The following is a 20,572-nucleotide window of genomic DNA, read 5'->3' on the forward strand; positions in this document are numbered from 1 at the left end:
CTTTGTGTAACAACAATAATAATAATAATAATAATCAATTTCATTGATAAGCGCCTTTCAAAACTCTCAAGGTCACTTTACAGTCACAGGATAAGTTTTTTCTGTGGGTGAGCAGCGGCAGTCACACGCGCCAGCCTTCACTCAACCCAGAAGTAACTCAAATAAATAGAAAGCTATCCAGCTAGCTAATAGATAACTAAGAGATAGCTAACTATCTAGCTAGCTAATTAATGTATAGCTAGCTAGATTGCTAGCCAGCAAGATAGCTAAGAGTAGCTATCTAGCTGGCTAGCTAATATATAGCTAGCTAGATTGCGAGCCAGCAAGATAGCGAAGAGATAGCTATCTAGCTAGCTAGCTAATATATAGATTGCTAGCCAGGTAGTTTGCTAGCCATCAAGATGGCTAAGAGATGGCTATCTAGCTAGCTAATATATAGCGATGTATATGTCTGTGTATAGCTGTATATAGCTATCTAGATTGCTAGCCAGCAAGATAGATAATAGATAACAAATAGATAGCCAGCTACAGTAGATAGCTAGCTAGCTAGCTAGATAGCCAGCTGGATAGCAAGATATATTCAATACAGCGTAAGAAACCTTAGTCTCTCTTCTTTCATCAAAAAAAAAGTGTGGGTGAGCCACGGCAGCCACACCCGCCAGCGTTCACTCAAATAGATAGAAAGCTATGTAGCTAGCTAATAGTTAGCTAGTTAGATAGATTGGATTGGATGTACCTTTATTTGTCTCGCAGTGGAGAAATTGACATTTCACAGCAGCAAACTTATGAAAGGAAGAGGAAAGAAAGAAGTAGAAAAACAAAATACATGAGCTGCTGGAAAGGCGGCAGCCATCTTGAAGTCCAAAAAAACCCTGAAAATAATCATAAATAATATGACAACACAAAGACACATTCACTCGCTGTACCGTTTTTGTGACATGAAGCAGATAGCTAGCGAGATAGCTAATATGGTGACAAAGGCACGTCCACGCTATTCGCTGCGCTGATTCATTTTGTTCGACCATAAAAATGAGTTGAGTCTCCAAAGTGGCCCCCCTGGAACATATTTGTGGGGCCTGTTTACTGTCGCTGTGGATGTGAAGCGCGGAGGTCACTTTGCAGATCGAGAGCAGCGGCGGATCGTTCAAGAAAAGCAAAACTAAACAAAGCAGAATTCCAATGAAAACACACGCAGAGTCCAAAATGGCGCCCTTCCAGACCACCGCCGTCACTCGCTCAACTTGAGTTCCGTCGCTGGGTGGGAAGCGCAAAGATAGACCTTCAGCCACTGAGTGACACGCACACGCGCACGCGCAGGAATATAAAATAAAGCCGCATCTTGTTTTCTTTTCAGCTTTTCCCGTCAGCGAATCAGTGCCCTCCATGTTCAGATGTTTGTTTTGGCCAAACTTGCTATGCTTCTATTGGAAACACAGGACTTCTTTGTACCGATGCTTAATTCTTTGGTGTGATTTCACGCCAAAAAAACGTTTTTCATTTGCCTCAAAATATCAGCCTGCGTGTTTTGGCTATTTTAGATGCTATCAAACCTGTTTCTGATGTCAGTTAGGAAACAAAAAAAAAATGGTGTCGCTTGTCCTTTAAATAACGAAGCGCGGGAAAGTAAAACCTGTAGCGGAAGTGACATCACTAAACGTAATGTCAAGAAAAATAAAGCACAGCCATCAGCATTGACACTTACATTCTAAAAAATGATATAGTGTATATTTTTTAGCATTTGTAATCCGTTTGACATTATTTTTGGTAATAAATTAATTTAAGCACCAAAAAAAAGAAAACCCGAGGAGCCATTTGGGAGCCGAAAGAGCCGGCTCTTTTTAGCAAGCTGAGCTAAAAAGAGCCGGCTCTCTAAAAAGAGCCGTCTCTTTTTAGTGAGCCGAGCTAAAAAGAGCCGGAATTCCCATCGCTAACATCTGACTAACATCTGTTTTGGTCTTGACGTCTCAAGGGCTTTACAACACCCCCCCCCCCCCACCTTTTTTCTAGCCGTTTGACGTTTTTTTTTTTTGTTGTAGCTCACACTGAATGTTGCATCACAAGAACCAATTTGCTGTGTTTGGAGCCATTTTTGTGCATTTTGCCGCTTCTGCGTGGCAGTTTTGGACGCTAGCTTCCAGATTGCGGCGCTCGCTTACAACCGGTGTTGTTGACGTGACCCACTTTTGGGCTCGGTGCTCACATCGGGATTATGACTGTTGGGGCCCGGTGGGATTTATTTCATAACAACACACACACACACAAAATGGTAGGACATGTATGCAATGTGTTTGTGTGTTTGTAAGGCTAGTCTTGTGAGGACCACTAACATTTTATACCATACGTAGTGAGGACATTTTGGACATGTGAGGACATTTTGGCCCTCACAAGTTTTTTTTTTCTCATTCTACGGGCTTCTAGAGGGTCTATATATGCATCTGTGAAAGTTTCAGAGAGGTCCTCACAAATTCACCCAAAATGATTTTTTTTGGTGTGTATTTTCATTTCACTCCTATACACACTTTTGCCGCACTGTGTGTGTGTGTGTGTGTGTGTGTGTCTTCTACCACGGATTTTCGACCAATCACATGTGGCTTTAACCAAACGGGGCGGGGGGAATCGGCTCTTTTACTAATAATATAGTTATTTAAGAGGTAGCTAGATAGCTGGTAGATTGCTAATAGCTAGTCAGTTATATAGATAGATGGCTATTTATTGGCTGGCTAGCTGGCTATCTATTAGTTTACTTTATGTTACTTCCGGGTTGAGTGAACGCTGTCGCGTGTGGCTGCCGCTGCTCACCCGCAGAAAAACTGATCCTGTGACGGTAAAGTGTGCTGGAGAGTTTTCAAAGGCGCTTATAAATGAAACTATCTGGCTACCTAACTAGCTATCTATTTGCTATCTGTATGCTAGCTATTAGCTATCTAGCTGGCTGGCTATTAATTAGCTAGCAAGCTATTAGCTATCTGGCTTTCCAACTGACTATCTATTAGATATCTAACTGGCTATTAGCCAGCTAGCTAACTATCTATCTGTTTGAGTTATTGCAGGTTGAGTGAACGCTGGCGCAGGTACACACACCATCACCATCACCATCACCCGTGTTGTCAAAGAAAAGCGAAAAAACTTGCAGATGATGAAAGGTGAAAAGGACGTAAACGTATCCGGCAGGCTAAAATGGAAAACATATGTTGGAGTCCATCTTTGAGGCCCTCCTGGCTGAGGTGAGAGGGCGGGAGGGGGGGGGGGGCACATATGGCTAGCTGGCTAGTTATTTACTGTAGCTGGCTATCGAGCTGGCTATCTATTTGCTATCTAGCTGGCTGGCTAGCTATCTATAATAATAATAATAATAATAATAATTTCATTTCATTACAAAGAGCACGATTTCAAATTGCCCCCCCGACCCCTCGCAAAGGGTCACAGGTTGCCACGGCGATCACAAGGACGTACAGGCATCTCTTTTTGAAATGTGTGATTATTTTTACCAGAGTGCAACAAGTCTTATTTGGATGACACCCAAAAGGTCATAAGGTCGCCGACGTCGATGTACATTTTTTTTGTTCCCTCCTCAAATGCGATGCTTTTTCTTCAGCTGTCACTCATCCATCCGGAAGTGGGGCGGAGTCACGTGGGCGGAGTCACGCGATGGCCGTCCCTCCCTCGCTAGCTGGCGGGCGGCTACAGCTTAGCCTTGGCGGGCTGCAGCTGAAGGTTCTGCAGCTTCATGGCCAGGCCCATGTTGCCGGTGATCTTCAGCTTGCCCTGGAAGAAAGCCTGCCGGACGACAAAAGGACAAAACAAGGACAGACAACTCAGTCGCCGCCTCAACAGGGAGAATTGGTTCTCAGAAAGTGTGAGTAAGTCAAAAAGTTTACCTTCCAAACATTTATTGCCCATAAGAAACCATTAAAAATGAGAATAATCTGTTCCCAGGTCCCCATAAAATATCATTTTTGACTAAATAAGCCTTTAAACTACACAAAATACAGTCACACCTCAGCTTACAAACTTAATTGGTTCCAGCAAAGTGTGTGTAAGTCAAAAGGTTTTTCTGCCAAACATTTATTTCCCATAAGAAACCATTAAAATGAGAATAATCCGTTCCCAGGTCCCCATACAACATCATTTTTGACTAAATAAGCCTTAAAACTACACAAAATACATTCACACCACAGCTTACGAACTTAATTGATTCCCAGAAAGCGTGTGTAAGGTGAAACGTTCGTCTGCCAAATATTTATTTCACTATAAGAAACCATTAAAATGAGAATAATTTGTTCCCTGGTCGCCCTAAAACATATTTTTTTACTAAATTAGACTCAAAACTACACAAACTACAGTCACACCTCAGCTTACAAACTTAATTGGTTCCAGGAAAGTGTGTGTAAGTCGAAAGGTTTTTCTGCCAAACATTTATTTCCCATAAGAAACCATTAAAATGAGAATAATCCGATCCCAGGTGCCCATAAAGCATATTTTATTGACTACATAAGCCTTAAAACTACACAAAATACAGTCACACCTCAGCTTACAAACTTAATTGGTTCCAGGAAAGTGTGTGTAAGTAAAAAGGTTTGTCTTCCAAACATTTATTTCCCATTAGAAACCATTAAAATGAGAATAATCCGTTCCCAGGTCCCCATGAAACATCATTTTCAACTAAATAATCCTTAAAACTACACAAAATAGACCTTATTTTACGTATAATAAATGTGCTAGTTGATTGTAATGAAAGAAATAAACAGTACAGCATAATAAAGTCATTTTGTTGACCTTTGTGAATAAGACTAATACATTTAATTTGTAAGCGCCTTACCGTCTGAGGGTTGATCTTTCCCGTCATCAAGGCGAGGAGGTCCGAGTCAGACATGGCAATGGTGCAGTCCGCTTTCTTGTCTGCCACAAAAAAACAAAACATTTGCTTCCGTTGTTTTCACATTTCCATGATAGAAGAAAGTTGAAGGTTTCTAAGAATGTTTGTGTTGTCGGAATACTCAAAAAGTTAATACGTACGATGTTTTTTTTTTCAGGATTAAGGTATTTCCGTTTGACCGAATTCCTTATAAGAGAAGACTTATGACAGTCTAGCTAGCTAGCTAGCAAGCTAGCTACCTAACTATCTATTTGCTGTCTAGCTGGCTCGCTAGCTATCGTTTAGCTATCTAGCTGGCTAGGTAGCTATCTATTAGCGACTGTATCCTGTGACTGTAAAGTGACCTTGAGAGTTTTGAAAGGTGCTTAGAAATCAAATGTATCATGATTATTATTCTTAAAAGGCGACCTTGAGGGGTGTCATTGTGCACGCATCCGTTGCCGTTCTTGACGTCCACGTACCACGTGGCCTCCTTCCCGCCGGGACCGTCCTTGACCTTGAAGGCGAACACGCCGCCGATCTTCTTCACGTAGGCGTCGCCTTCCTGCTCAAAACATCAAACCGGTCACATCTTGGAGCGACCTTTGACCTTCAGCCGCTTTCTGCTCACTTGCTGCAGCTTCTTGTTGATCTCCTGGAACACGGCGTGTGCCTTGAAGCCCTCCAGACCGTCGCTAGCGCCGCTGGCTCTGCTCCACGCCGCCACAATCCTTCGCCAAATCAAAGATTAAAAAAGAAAGCTAGTTAGCTTATAGATAGCCAATAGCTAGACAGCTAGCTACGTATATAACTAATACGAGACAGAATGAACTTAACACAACTAGCTATCTAGCTAGCTATCTATTAGCCAGCTAGCATTGTATCTATTTAAGTTACTTCCGGGTTGAGTGAACGCTGGCGCATGTGGCTGCCGCTGCTCACCCACAGGAACACTGATCCTGTGACTGTAAAGCGACCTTGAGAGTTTTGAAAGGCGCTTAGAAATGAAATGGATTATTAATATTTTTACATTATGTTGCTCACTTGAGCTATCTAGCTGGCTACCTAGCTAGCTGTTAGCTAGCTGGCTGGCTATCTATCTAGTTCACTATATATTTGCTATTTATGAGCTATCTGTAGGCTAGCTAGCTATGAGTTATCTATTAGCTAGCTTTCTATCTATTTGAGTTACTTCCGGGTTGAGTGAACAATGGCGCATGTGGCTGCCGCTGTTCACCCACAGAAAAACTGATCCTGTGACTGTAAAGTGACCTTACTTTTTACTTTTTACTAAACGTAATTTATTATATTATTATTAATAGATAGCCAGCAAGATAGCTAGCTAGCCAGCCAGTTAGCTAACAGATAGCAAATACATAGGAAGTTATTAGTACAGTAGTTATTCAATCATTTGTTGTGCGCTCTAGTTTGCCAATTGTTTCGATACATATTTGAGCAAATTATCACTATTTTTCTTTTTTTGTATTTGAATGACTGTCTTTGTGTTGTCATATTATTTATTTTTTTTACTTCGAGGTGGCTGCCTTTCCAGCAGCTCCTGCATTTTGTTTTTCTACTTCTTTCTTTCCTTTCCTCTTCCTTTCACAGCTTTGGTAAAGGTACATCCAATCCAATCATGTACGTATTAAAATGAAGATCGATGAGTTCGGTGATGAACACATCCGAGCCTTTTCTAATCACGGGGTTCGGTACCTTCGTGATGATAGTTGATCGCGTTCGGGCATTTTGAAAGAATCAAATTGCGAAATACGAGTTGAAGGACAACAAGTAAAACGCCTCGAATGACGTCGTCGAACTTTATTGCCGTCTTGTTTGCTAACTGCACTTCCGGGATGGCTCCGCTCTCTCCAGGCGCGATTAATCGACGTCAGAGTCAGGTGAGCGCAAACGTCAACAAGCCTCTTGGATAGGAGGCGAAAACGTCCGAAACCTCCAAATTTGTACAGATGACGGCTGAAGAAACCTCATCGGTCAACAAATGTGGTTCAAATAACCGATGGATGAATTTCCAAAGGTCGAACCTCGCGATTGTTGGTTTGTATTATACGCGTAGCGATACAATAAAGCGACCCGATGACGTGTTGACGTATTGGATCGATTTGTTATTGAAAAGACCCAAACTCGATCGATTCGTAATGCTTGATCAAATGGATCAAAAACAAGGTGCAACGCGAACAAGAAAACGGCAACAGTGCTACATACTGGCCAAAAGGCCGCACTGCGTTTATGTTAATAATAATGATAATAATAATGCATATCATTCATAAGGGCCTTTCAAAACTCTCAAGGAGACTTTACAGTCACAGGACATTTTTTTTCTGCGTGACAAGAACGAACTTCCGGAATCTCATTCGTATCCATGCAAAAGCCGGAAGAAAATACGAAAACGTTTAGAGTTGGACTTTATTTGAATGTTATTGTGCCGATGACCACTTTAGTTTTGAGCTTGTGGCGTGTGTGTATTTTTACTTCCGGGTTGAGTGACACTGACGCGTCTGCTGCCGCTGCTCAACCGCAAAAAACGTATTCTTTTACTGTAAAGTGTCATTGAGAGTTTTAAAAGGCGCGGATAAATGAAATGTATTATTATGATTATTTTTTTTAAACTCGAACGTGGTTTTCGGTGCATGACGTTGGTTTATAAATCACGTGACAAGAACGGACTTCCGGAATATCATTCGTATCCATGCCAAAGCCGGAAGAAAATAAAACTCAAGAAAGAACGTATCATAAGCAATAACGCAGTATAAGAAAGAACGTATCCTAGTACTGCTAACGCTGGTAGACTCTGTGAAGAAAAGCTTTTCAATACTTAAAAAAGGCAACGAAAAGAAGTCATTGGAGAACTCGCGAATACGCTACGGAAGCCGGTTGCTCAGGCAGCTAGCTAGCTAGCCGTGGTTCCTCAGGAGTTAGCTTCAGGTGACAGGTGTCACGCGCCTCTTTTTTTTAGGAAAGTCTCTTCTTGTGTGTGTGTGCCTCCACACACCCCACGTCATGGCGAAAGTTCTCTCCGTGGATACTTTGAGGAAAGCCGCCGGTTTGATTCATTGGAGGTGGTTATGTTGGACGCTGAGCAAGCGAAATTACGGCAGCCAAGATGACACTTGGTCGTCGGAGTATTTGCACAAAAGCCTTGTGCCCACGATGCACTACCAGAAGAGTTTACCGAGGTGAGAACGTCGCTTGAACTCCCCGCAAGGTGACACGTTCAACATTTTAGTCGAGTGGAGGTGAAAGTGCACATTGGAAATCACAAAGTGACCGCTAGAGGGCGACATGTCGCTCAGTTGAAAAAGACGCGAACTAAGTTTAAGCCAAGTCTAAATAATAATAGATAGATATCATTTCTAAGTGCCTTTCAATGCTCTCAAGGTCACTTTACAGTCACAGGATAAGTTTTTAAGTGGCTGAGCAGCTGCAGCCGCACGCGCCAGCGTTCACTCAACCCGGAAGTAACAAATGGATAGAAAGCCAGCTAGCTAGCCATCTGGCCAGCCAGCTGGCTAGCTATTAACTGTCTATTAGCGAGCCAGCTAACTCTCTATCCATCTGAGTAGCTAATAGATAGCCAACCAGACAGGCAGATTATTTACTACTACAGTAAAGTCTCGTTATATCGATATGGGATATATCGATAGTCCCGGTTATATCGATACTATTTCTGTGCACGCACGGAGAAAATTACATGCAAACAGGGTCGGATATATCGATAGTCCCGGTTATATCGATATTTTTTTGGACTCCCTTGAATATCGATATAACGAGACTTTACTGTATTTAGCTAGCTGTCTTTATTTATTATTCGCTGTCTATAAGCAAGCTAGGTAGCTAACTTTCTGTCTATTAGAGTTACTTCTGGGTTGAGGGAACGCCGGCGCATGTGGCTGCCGCTGCTCACCCACAGAAAAACTGATCCTGTGTCCTTGGGAGTTTTGAAAGGCGCTTATAAATGAAATGTATTAGTATTATTATTAATAGCTAGATAGTTGCTGATATTATTTATAATAATACATTTAATTTCAAGCGCCTTTCAAAACACCCAAGGACGCTTTACAATAAAAACAATAAAACAAAGCACATAACAATAAAACCATAAGTAAAATGATACATAATAAAATAGCAGATTGAACTAGACATTGAAAGCAATTTTAAACAGGTGGGACTTGAAAATAGGGAGGGAGTCAATATTATGGATGTTGGGTGGAAGAGAATTCCAGAGTTTGGGAGCAGAGCGGCTGAAAGCTCTGCAACCCATCGTGGTGAGACGGGCAGAGGGCACATAGTGGTGAAGGGAGCATGAGGATCTGAGGGCCCGAGTGGGAACAGAGATTTGAAGCAGGTCAGAAAGATAGGGAGGGGCAAGGTTATGGATGGCTTTGAATGTAAACAGAAGTATTTTGAATTTGATCCGATGTTTAACCGGTAGCCAGTGAAGTTGCTGGAGGACAGGGGTGATGTGGTGAAAGGAGGGGAGGGGGTTCTAGTGATGATCCGGGCTGAAGAATTTTGGACCAGTTGGAGTTTATGGAGAAATTTCTGATTGACACCGAAGAGAAGTGCGTTGCAATAATTGATGCGGGAGGTGACGAGACTGTGGATAAGGATAGCAGCGGAGTGAGGGGTGAGCGAGGGACGGAGACGGTTAATATTACGGAGGTGGAAATAAGCAGACCGAGTAATGTTATTTATATGGGAGTGGAAAGATAGTGAGCTATCGAGGATGACACCCAGGCTCTTGACCTGAGGGGAGGAGGACACGGTAGAACTGTCAATGGTGAGGGAGAAACTGTTGGTTTTGTGGAGGGTGGATTTGGTACCGACAAGGAGAAGTTCGGTTTTGTCACCGTTAAGCTTGAGAAAGTTATGGGAAAGCTAGGATTTAATTTCTGAGAGGGAGAGTGAAAGGGATGAAGGTGGAAGAGAAGCGTCGGGTTTGCCGGAGAGGTAGAGTTGGGTGTCATCCGCGAAGCAGTGAAAGTGAATGCCAAACTTACGGAAAATATTGCCAAGAGGAAGTAGGTAGATAATAAAGAGAAGTGGCCCCAGGACAGACCCTTGAGGCACACCAGAGGACACCGGAGAGGACCGTGAGGTGAACGAGTTGATTTGGATAAATTGTGAGCGATCAGAGAGATAGGAATGAAACCAGCGAAGTGGGGTGTGCGTGAGGACGAGGGTGGAAAGTCTGTCGAGCAGGATAGGGTGGGAAATGTTGTCAAAGGCTGAGGTCAGGCCGAGAAGGATGAGGATGGAGAGTGAACCGGCATCGGCTGCCATGAAAAGATCATTCGTGATTTTTATGAGAGCCGATTCAGTACTGTGGCGGGGCGGAAACCGGACTGGAATTGTTCGTACAGGTTATTGTGAGTGAGGTGAGAGTGAAGCTGGGACGCGACTGTTTTCTCAAGGATTTTGGCGATGAATGGAAGGTGGGAAATTGGACGTAAGTTATTGAAATCGTTTGGATCTGAGACAGGTTTTTTCAGGATTGGAGTGACAGCTGCAGTTTTGAGTGGCATAAGAACAATTCCAGTCGATAATGAGGAGTGAATAATGGTTGAAATAAATGGCAGAAGAGAGGGTAGGCAGGACTTGAGAAGGATAGTAGGGAGCGGGTCGAGTTGACAGGAGGAGTTCTTGGATTTGGTGATAATGTCTGAGATTATAGAGGGATGGGGGAGTTCAAAAGCGGAAAGTCGTTGGGAAGGAGTAGAGAGGCTGGGAGAGGGGGGGGGGACAGGGGTATTTGACTGTTTTGTGTGGACAGGTAAAAATGACCCACAACATAATCAATGTCAGCTATCAATACTAGATAGCTAATAGCTAGCTAGATAGCCAGCTAGATAGCTGCAGGCCTATAAATAATAATAATAAAAGCACCTATAAATAATAATAATTTGATTTCTAAGCGCCTTTCAAAACTGTTAAGGTCACTTCTCAGTCACAGGATATTTTTTTTCTGTGGGTGAGCAGCGGCAGCCACACGCGCCATTGTTCACTCAACCCGGAAGTAACTCAAATAGAAAGCTAGCTAGCTATCTATTCACTATCTAACTGGCTGAGCTATCTAGCTAGGTATCTGTTGTCTATCGATTGACTAGCTAGCTAGCTTTCTATCTATTTGAGTTACTTCAGGGTTGAGTGAATGCTGGCGCGCGTGGCTGCCACTGATCACCCACAGAAAAACGTATCCTTTGACTGTAAAGTGACCTTGAGTTTTGAAAGGCACTTAGAAACGTAATTTATTATATTATTCTTCTTCTTTTCCTTTCGGCTTTTCCCTTCAAGGGATCGCCACAGCAAATCAGTGTCCTCCATTTTTAGAGGTTTGATCCGCATGTTTGTTTTGGCCAAGCTTTTACGTAGGATAATATTATTATTATTATATAATTATGATTATTATAGCCTATAGATAGTTAATAGACAGCTACCTAGGTAGCTGTATACCTAGTAGATAGCCAGCTACATAGCTAGCGAGCCAGTCAGATAGCTCATAGATAGCAAATAGATAGCCAGCTAGGTAGTAATCATCATCATAATCATAATAATCATAATAACCATAATAATCATCATCATAATAACCATAATAATAATAATATAATTTTACTGTAAAGTATCCTTGAGAGTTTTGAAAGGCGCTTATAAATGAAATGTATTCTTATTATCATAATAACAATGTACTAATGTTAGCTTGACATGAAGCTGTCATTGCCCGGTGCAGGTTGCCCATTCCGAAACTGGAGGACACCATCAGGAGGTACTTGGCGGCCCAACAGCCTCTCCTGGATGAGCAACAATACAGGTGGGATGGGGGGTCAGGGGTCAGGGGTCATTGGCATCTCCACTTGGATGGAAATCCAAAGGATAAAAGCAGCTTTGATTGCCTTTAGCTACACGGAGAAGGTGGCCCGAGATTTCCTGGCTGGGGAAGGCAAGAAGCTCCAAGAGGAATTGCTGACTCAGGACAGACAAAACAAGCACACCAGCTACATCTCAGGTCACCACACCAGCCAGCTACATCCTCCATTCACAGCAAAGCAATCAATGACGGCGCTTGAAAAGTCTCATCACAATAAGAATCATGCATTTGCTAGTTTGCTAGTTCGAGTTGAGTTACTGTTGGGTTGAGTGAATGCTGGCGCGTGTGGCTGCCGCTGCTCACCCACAATAAAAAACGATCCTGTGACTGTAAAGTGACCTTGAGAGTTTTGAAAGGCGCTTAGAAATCACATGGATTATTATTATTTGATTTATAAGTGCCTTTCAAAACTCTCAAGGTCACTTTACGGTCACAGGATCAATTTTTCTGTAACTCAATAACTCAATAACTGTACAATATACTATACTATACAATAATAACTCAAAAAGTTAAAAAGCTAGCCACATAGCTAGCTAATAAATTGCTAATAATAATTGGATTGGATTTGCCTTTATTAGTCTCGCAATGGAGAAATTTACATTTCACAGCAGCAAAGTTATGAAAGAAATAATAATAACAACCATATATTTAATTTATAAGCAAATTCCAAAACTCTGAAGGTCACTTTACAGTCGCAGGATAAATTAGATAGCTAGCTCTAGATAGCTAATTACCTAGCTATATAGCTAATAATAAAAATACATTTCATTTATGAGCACCTTTTGAAACTCAAGGTCTATGGACAGTCACAGGATAAGTCTTTCTGTGGGTGAGCAGCGGCAGCCACACACGTTGGCGTTCACTCAACCCGGAAGTAACTCAAATAGATAAAAAGCTAGCTAGCTAATACATAGCAAATAATAATAATAATAATAATAATAATAATCATACATTTCATTTATAAGCACCTTCCAAAACTCTCATGGTCACTTTAGAGTCACAGGATAAATTACATAGCTAGCTTTATAGCTAGCTAGATAGCTAATAATAATAATACATTTCATTTATGCGCACCTCTCCAGGAGCATGAAATTTCACTAATTTGATTTGCTTTGGCGGCCCGAATAAAATGATGTGGCGGGCCAGATTTGGCCCCCGAGCCTTGACTTTGTTACCTGTGATGGAAGGGATTAGCCAGACAGCTGAATAGAAAGTAAGATAACTCAATTGCTAGCTTGCTAGCTCAATAAATGAGCATGACATTTCACAGATTTGCTTTGCTTTGGCAGGCCGAATAAAATGATGTGGCAGGCCAGATTTGGCCCGCGGGCCTTGACTTGGATAGCAACTAGTTCTAAATGGATGGAATTGATGAGAAATTGCGCATGGGAACGCTGGAATGTCTGTCAGAAGGATAAATTGTCCGGCGGTCCGTTGCCCCGTTTCAGGGCCGTGGTTCGACATGTACCTGTCGGCGCGCGATCCGGTGGTGCTGAACTTCAACCCCTTCATGTCGCTCAACGACGACCCCAAGCCCGAGTACAACCAGCAGCCGGTGCGCGCCGCCAACATGGTGTGCTCGGCGGTGCGCTTCATGAAAACCCTGCGGGCGGGCCTGCTGGAACCCGAGGTGTTCCACCTGGACCCGGCTCGGAGCGACACGGACGCCTTCAAGCGGCTGATCCGCTGGGTGCCGTCGCGGCTCGCCTGGTACGGCGCCTACGCGCTCAACGCGTACCCGCTGGACATGTCGCAGTACTTCCGTCTGTTCAACTCCACCCGGCTGCCGGCGGTGGGGCGAGACCGCCTGGTGACGGAGCCCGCCGGGCGCCACCTGCTGGTCATGAGGAAGGGCAACATGTACGTCTTTGACGTGCTGGACCGCCGCGGCGACATGATTCCACCGGACCGGATTCGCGACAACTTGGGGTACGCCCACTTTCGGGAGCGCCGGGACTCGCCCGTCCACGTTGGTCCACGCCCGTCCTCACAGGGCGTATCTTGTCGCCCGCCCAGGTACATTCTGTCGGACGCCAGCCCGCCGCCCGATTTGCCGCTGGGGGCGCTGACGACGGAGAACCGCGACGTGTGGGCGGGGCTAAGGGACAAGCTGGTCGCCGCGGGCAACGGCGAGGCCCTGAGCGCCGTGGACAGCGCCCTCTTCTGCCTGTGCCTGGACGAGGCGGCGGCGGGCGACGCCGTGGCCGCGTCGCACAACATGCTGCACGGCGACGGCGTCAACCGCTGGTAGGCGCGGCCTCCAAGTCTTTATTCAGCATTTTGAATGGATTTCAACTTAGGACCGTTTTGACTTACGACCGTTTGGTTGGAACGGAACTCGGTCGTAAGTCAAATGTTATCTGTACAGGAGCTGCTGGAAAGTAACAAAAAAACAACAAAAACTAAATACAGTTAACATCCTACTTATGACCAGCTCAACTTACAACCACCTATACTTACGACCATGACCTCCAGACCCTATTTTTAAAATTTTAATTCTGGCACCGCGACGTGCTAGCAGGTCGGCAACGCGTCCGGCAATTTTGGCCAGCCAGCCAGCCAGCCAGCCAGCATTTCACTCTCGCACAGCAATCGACCGCGTGATAGCACCAGAAGGGGGGAGTTTGCCAGTCATTTAGCCTCCGAGTCTCTATTCAACATTTTGAATGGATTTCAACTTAAGACCGTTTGGTTGGAACGGAACTCGGTCGTAAGTCAAATGTTATCTGTACAGGAGCTGCTGGAAAGGCAGCCACTCTCGCGGCGCCATCTTGAAGTAAAAAAAAAAAACAACAACAACAACAAAAACTAAATACAGGTAACATCCGACTTACGACCGGCTGGACTTACGACCACCCTTACTTACGACCACGACCTCCAGACCCTATTTTTAACATTTTAATTCTACGCCTGTAGAATCTCGACTAAGTCGGATGTTTCAACTTCCGACCGTTAAGTCGGATGTTACCTGTATATAAATGCTTTCCAAATATAAGACACACCACACGATGAGGCGCGACAGTAGAGGCAGCGGTTATGTGTTAGATTAGACTTTGTGTTGCCATGCAATGCAATCACGTTCTTCTATTCTTGGTATGCAAGTCTTACACATAAATTGGAGAAGAATTACAGTGTAGAATTAACAATAGTTAGACACATTAAAAAGGTTAATTTACCAATGCAATCTTCAAGTCAAGTAAGGAAACGAGCTAGCTAGCTATTAGCTATCTAGAACCAGCGTTCACTCAACCCGGAATAACTCAAAAAGATAGAAACCTAGCTAGCTCGCTAATATATAACTAATAGCCGATAATATATGGATACCTCGCTAGCTAATTGAGTCAGGAAACATATCGGCTATCTAGCTAGCTATTGGCTAATAATATATGGCTCGCTAGCTAGCTAATATCCAATAATATATGGCTAGCTAGATAGCTAATTGAGTAAGGAAAAATCTATCTAGCTAGCTATTGGCTAATAATATAGGGCTAGCTTGCTAGCTAATTGAGACATGAAACATATTAGGTATTTGCTAGATATTGGCTAATAATATATGGCCAGCTAGCTAATAGATAGCTAATGGCCAATAATGTATGGCTAGCTTGCTAGCTAATTGAGTCAGGAAACATATTAGCTATATATATAGGTATTGGCTAATAATATATGGCTAGCTAGCAAATTGCGTCAGGAAACATATTAGCTATCTAGCTAGCTATCGGCTAATAATATATGGCTAGTTAATTACGTCAGGAAACATATTAGCTATCTAGCTAGCTATTGGCTAATAATATATGGATAGTTAATTGAGTCAGGAAACATATTAGCTATCTAGCTAGCTATTGGCTATTAGCTATCTAACTGTCGATTAGCAAGCTAGTTAACTTTCTATCTTTTTGAGTTATTCCAGGTTGGGTGAACGCTGGCGCGTGTGGCTGCCGCTGCTGACTCACAGAAAAACTTCCTCCCGTGACTGTAAGGTGACCTGGAGAGTTTTGAAATGCGCTTAGAAATGAAATGGATTATTATTATTATTATTATTATTATCATCCTTTGCTAGCTATGTTCTATCTATTAGCTGTCTGGCTTGCTAGCTAGCAAGCCATCTTGGTCGCTATGGTCCTTTTCACAGCAGCAAAATTAGCAAAAGAAAAAAATTCCAGGAGCTGCTGTAAATGATTGGTTGCCAGTCACCATGACAACCGTCTCCCAGTCAGGTGAATTGACGGCGTTGGCTTTTGCTCCGGCGCAGGTTCGACAAGTCGTTCAGCATCATCGTGGCCCGAGACGGCCACACGGCCATCAACTTTGAGCACTCGTGGGGCGACGGCGTGGCCGTGCTGCGCTTCCTCAACGAAATCTACAAGGACACCACGAGCCGACCGCTGGTGCACCCCGATGCCGCCTGGTCGCAAACGCCGTCCGACGTGCGGCGGCTGAGCTTCCGGCTAGACGACGAGTTGCGCGCCGGCGTGGAGCGGGCCAAAGCCGGCTTTGACGCCGCCGTGTCACGGCTCACCATCGGCGCCATGCACTTTGAAGGTTTGTGGAGGCGGGCGAGCCCAGCGGCGCGCAAATTTGCGAGATTTAAAGTCACAAATGTGATTGATTCAAACTGGAAAATTTGCGAGATTCAAACTCAGAAATTTGCTACATTTAAACTCATAAATTTGCTAGATTCAAACTGGCAAATTTGCAAGATTCAAACTCAGAAATTTGCTAAATTTAAAGTAATAAAGTTGCTAGATTTAAAGTCACAAATTTAATTGATTCAAACTGGCAAATTTGCGAGATTCAAACTCAGAAATTTGCTACATTTAAACTCATAAATTTGCTAGATTCAAACTGGCAAATTTGCAAGATTCAAACTCATAAATTTGCTCAATTTAAAGTAATAAAGTTGCTAGATTCAAACTGGCAAATTTGCTACATTTAAAGTCACAATTTTGCTGGATTCAAACTCACAAATTTGCTCGATTTCAAGTCGCAAATTTGCGTGATTCATTGGCGCCATGCAGAACCCAGCGGCGGGCGACTTTAAATCTAGCAAATTTGCGAGTTTGAATCCAGCATATTTGCGAGTTTCAATCAAGCAAATTTGCGAGTTTGAAATCGAGCAAATGTGTGACTCGAAATGAAACGAATTTGTGAGTTTGAAATTGAGCCATTTTTTTTTTCCCGCAGGCGGCGGTAAGGAGCGCCTGAAGAAGTCCAAGCTGAGCCCGGACGCGGTGGCCCAGCTGGCCTTCCAGATGGCCTTCCTGCGGCAGTACGGCGCCACGGTGGCCACGTACGAGTCGTGCAGCACGGCGGCCTTCCGGCACGGCCGCACCGAGACGGTGCGGCCCGCCAGCGCCCTCACCAAGCGGTGCGCCCACGCCTTCGTCGCCGAGCCCGCCCGGCACTCCGCCGACGGGCTGCTGGAGATGCTGCGGGGCTGCTCCGCCTACCACAACCGGCTGACCAAGGAGGCGGCCATGGGTGAGGTCTCCACGCCGCCCTCTGGTGGACGGGGCTGCCAGTTCAGTGATACCTCGGCTTACGAACGTTCGATTGATGAACATTTGACCTTGGCGTACAAACTCTTTTTCGGGATACACACGTAGCGCCACAATGAGTGATGTGTCGTTTGCGAACGAGCCCGTTCTCCTAACAAGGAAATGGCAGCCGACTCGTATCAACGTTATTGATAGTTCAAAGGCAGAGCGTAGACTGCAAGGTTAAAAGATCCCATCAATCAGGCTCCACAAATAACCCGCACAAGCCATCTGGACACTTGATGCAAAAAGCTATCCACTCAGCTAAACAGAAGACAATTGATGAGGAACTCGGTAAAATTATGGCAGAGAAAGCACCGACCAGGGATGATTCCTCAAGATGGTGAAAGAAGAAGGTTACGTTCCTCATCAAGTCTTTAATGCTGTTGAAAGCGGCCATAGACTCTCAATAAAAGCACATTATTATACCGTACAGTTGATTTCTTTAACTATAATACCACAGCACATTTATTAGACATCAAATAGGGTATATATATATTACGTGTAGTTTTAAAGCTTAGAAAATTAGAATGTAGAAACTGATGTTTTCTGGGGACCTGGGAACGGATTATTCTCATTTTAATAGTTTCCTCTGGGAAATTAATGTTTGTAAGACACACATTCGCCTTACACATACTTTTTGGGAACCAATTCCGTTCGTAAGCTGAGGTATCACTGTATTTTGTGTCGTATTTAGTAGAAAAGAATGTTTTATTGGGCGCATTTGAATGGGTTCCTATGGGAAATGGATGTTTGGGATACACACTTTTGTCTGGAAACTCGATTGAAGTCCGTAAGCCAAGGTATGGCTGTCGCCCCGTCGTAGCCCCGCCTTGACCTCGCGACTATTTTTCAGGTCAGGGCTTCGACCGGCACCTTTTCGCCCTGCGCGTCCTGTCGGCGGCGAGCGGTGGCGGTCCGCACGCCTTTTACGGCGACCCGGCCTACGCCGCCATCAACCACAACGTCCTTTCCACCAGCACGCTGTCCAGCCCGGCGGTGCGTCTGGGGGGGTTCGCCCCGGTGGTGCCCGACGGCCTCGGGGTGGGCTACGGCGTCCACGACGACTGGATCGGCTGCAACGTTAGCGGCTACCCGGCTCGCGACGTCCCTCGCTTCTTGCGGTGCGTGGAGCGCTCCCTGAGGGACATTTTTGCCGTGGTGGACGGGAAGGCGCTCGCGTGACCTGTGCTCTGCCCCTTTCGTTTTGGACGGGGTAAGTGCAAATCGTGCCATTGTGAAATGTGTCGTCACCTGACTGGGAGAAGGTCGTCATGGTTACTCCATTTGCGATCAAGCTAGATAGCTTAACAGCTAGCGAGCTCTCTATTTGCTATCTAGTGGACTAGCTATTACCTATTGAGCTAGCTACCTTGCTCTCTATTTGCTATCTAGCTGGCTAGCTATCTATTAGCGATCACACTAGCTAGCCAGGTTTCTATTTGCTATCCAGCTGGCTAGCTATATAGATAGCTCCCTATTTGCTATCGAGCTAGCTAGCAATCAAGCTAGCTCGCTCTCTATTTGCTATCGAGCTGACTTGCTATTAGCTGTCAAGCTATCTGGCTAGCTCTCTATTTGCTCTCTAGCTATCAAGCTAGCTAGATAGCTCTCTATTTGCTATCTAGCTGGCTGGCTATCTATCTAGCTAGCTAGCTCTCTATTTGCTGTCAAGCTGGCTAGCTAACTATCTATCTAGCCATCTATTGGCTAGCAAGCTAGCTTTCTATCTGTTTGAGTTACTTTCGGGTTGAGTGAACGCTGGCGCGTGTGGCTGCCGCTGCTCACCCACAGAAAGAATTATCATGTGACTGTAAAGTGACCTTGAGAGTTTTGAAAGGCGCTTGGAAATAAATGGATTGTTATTATTATTTACAGCACCTCCTGGAGATTTTTTCTTTTGCTGCTGTGAAATGTACCGTATTTTCCGATGTATGCGGCGCACCCGAAAGCCTTGATATTCTTCAAAAGATGACCCTGTGCCATCTTATAGGCCACTGCGCCTTATGTGAAGTCATATTGAGCCGCAACAGGTTTCTCAATGACTGTCAGCAGTAGCACATTTATTAGACATCAAATATGTTGTGTCGTTTTAAGGCTTATTTCGTTGAAAATGTTTTATGGGGACCCGGGAACTGATTATTCTCATTTTAATGGATTCCTATGGGAAATTAATGTTTGCAATACACACTTTACAACCTTATACACACTTTCTGCGAACCAATTAAGTTTGTATGATGAGGTATCTCTGTACAACTGAACTCCTTCACTGCCAGACGATATGCCAAAATGTAGTGCCAGGGTCTTTATTATACAGTACAATTTATTTCTTTCATTACAATATAATAGCAGATTTATTATACATAAAATAATGTGTATTTTGTTTAATTTTAAGGCTTATTTGGTAGATAATTATGTTTTATGGGGACCTGGGAACAGATTATTCTCATGTTAATGGTTTCCTATGGGAAATTAATATTTAGAAGACACACTTCACCTTACACACACTTTCTGGTAACCAATTACGTTTGTAAGATGAGGTATCTCTGTACAACTGAACTCCTTCACTGCCAGACGATATGCCAAAATGTAGTGCCAGGGTCTTTATTATACAGTACAATTTATTTCTTTCATTACAATATAATAGCAGATTTATTATACATAAAATAATGTGTATTTTGTTTAATTTTAAGGCTTATTTAGTAGAAAATGATGATTTATGGGGACCTGGGAACGGATTATTCTCATTTTAATGTTTTTTTTTATGGGAAATTAATGTTTGGAAGACACACTTTTCGCCTTACGCACACTTTCTGGGAATCAATTAAGTTAGTCAGCTGAGGTATCACTATTATATTTTGAAAACTTTCATTAATTGGGGGTGCGCCTTATACACCGGAAAATACGGTAAATGTCTCCTCTGTGAGACGAATAAAGGCTAATTGAATGTAATGCCAGCCAATCTGTGTGTGTGTGTGTGAATAAAATGTATCCATTCATTTGTATAAGATGGACAGTTGAAATTAAAAAAAAATAATGAAGTGAAAAGTATGTTCTATTGATTACGGAGGACTATTATTTAAAAAAAAAATAAGCTTATGCCAAAGTACGGAAGAGAATTAGTGCCAGGTTGAAATATTTATTTGAGATGGGGTATTAGGAGAAAAAAAAGTCACAAATTTGTCAAAATCAGTTTCAAACTGGCAAATTTGCTTGATTCAAACTCACAAATTTGCTGGTTTCAAACTTTCAAATTTGCTAGATTTAAAGTCACAATTTTGCTAGATTTAAAGTCACAAA

The 20,572-nt window shown here is 43.6% G+C and overlaps 2 protein-coding genes across 2 annotated transcripts; one reads left to right on the forward strand and one right to left on the reverse strand.

Annotated features, from left to right (window-relative positions):
• Window positions 1-3,458: 3,458 nt before the first annotated feature.
• scp2b (sterol carrier protein 2b) lies at window positions 3,459-6,728 on the reverse strand. Its single transcript, XM_089001117.1, has 5 exons — window positions 6,569-6,728; window positions 5,487-5,586; window positions 5,293-5,420; window positions 4,820-4,901; window positions 3,459-3,777 (listed from the first exon to the last, which is right to left on the reverse strand). The coding sequence occupies exons 1-5, from the start codon at window positions 6,598-6,600 to the stop codon at window positions 3,682-3,684; spliced, it is 438 nt and encodes a 145-aa protein (XP_088857243.1). The 5' UTR covers window positions 6,601-6,728; the 3' UTR covers window positions 3,459-3,681.
• Window positions 6,729-7,531: 803 nt separating this feature from the next.
• Window positions 7,532-20,246, forward strand: cpt2 (carnitine palmitoyltransferase 2). Its single transcript, XM_089001107.1, has 8 exons — window positions 7,532-8,049; window positions 11,601-11,681; window positions 11,770-11,876; window positions 13,187-13,667; window positions 13,755-13,985; window positions 15,988-16,277; window positions 16,920-17,216; window positions 18,129-20,246. Exons 1-8 carry the CDS (start codon window positions 7,874-7,876, stop codon window positions 18,455-18,457), a joined length of 1,992 nt encoding a protein of 663 aa, XP_088857233.1. The 5' UTR covers window positions 7,532-7,873; the 3' UTR covers window positions 18,458-20,246.
• Window positions 20,247-20,572: the final 326 nt, after the last annotated feature.

This window comes from Hippocampus bargibanti, linkage group LG07, assembly GCF_051943395.1.
Source record: "Hippocampus bargibanti isolate YZ-2025 linkage group LG07, ASM5194339v1, whole genome shotgun sequence".
Taxonomy (NCBI): domain Eukaryota; kingdom Metazoa; phylum Chordata; class Actinopteri; order Syngnathiformes; family Syngnathidae; genus Hippocampus; species Hippocampus bargibanti.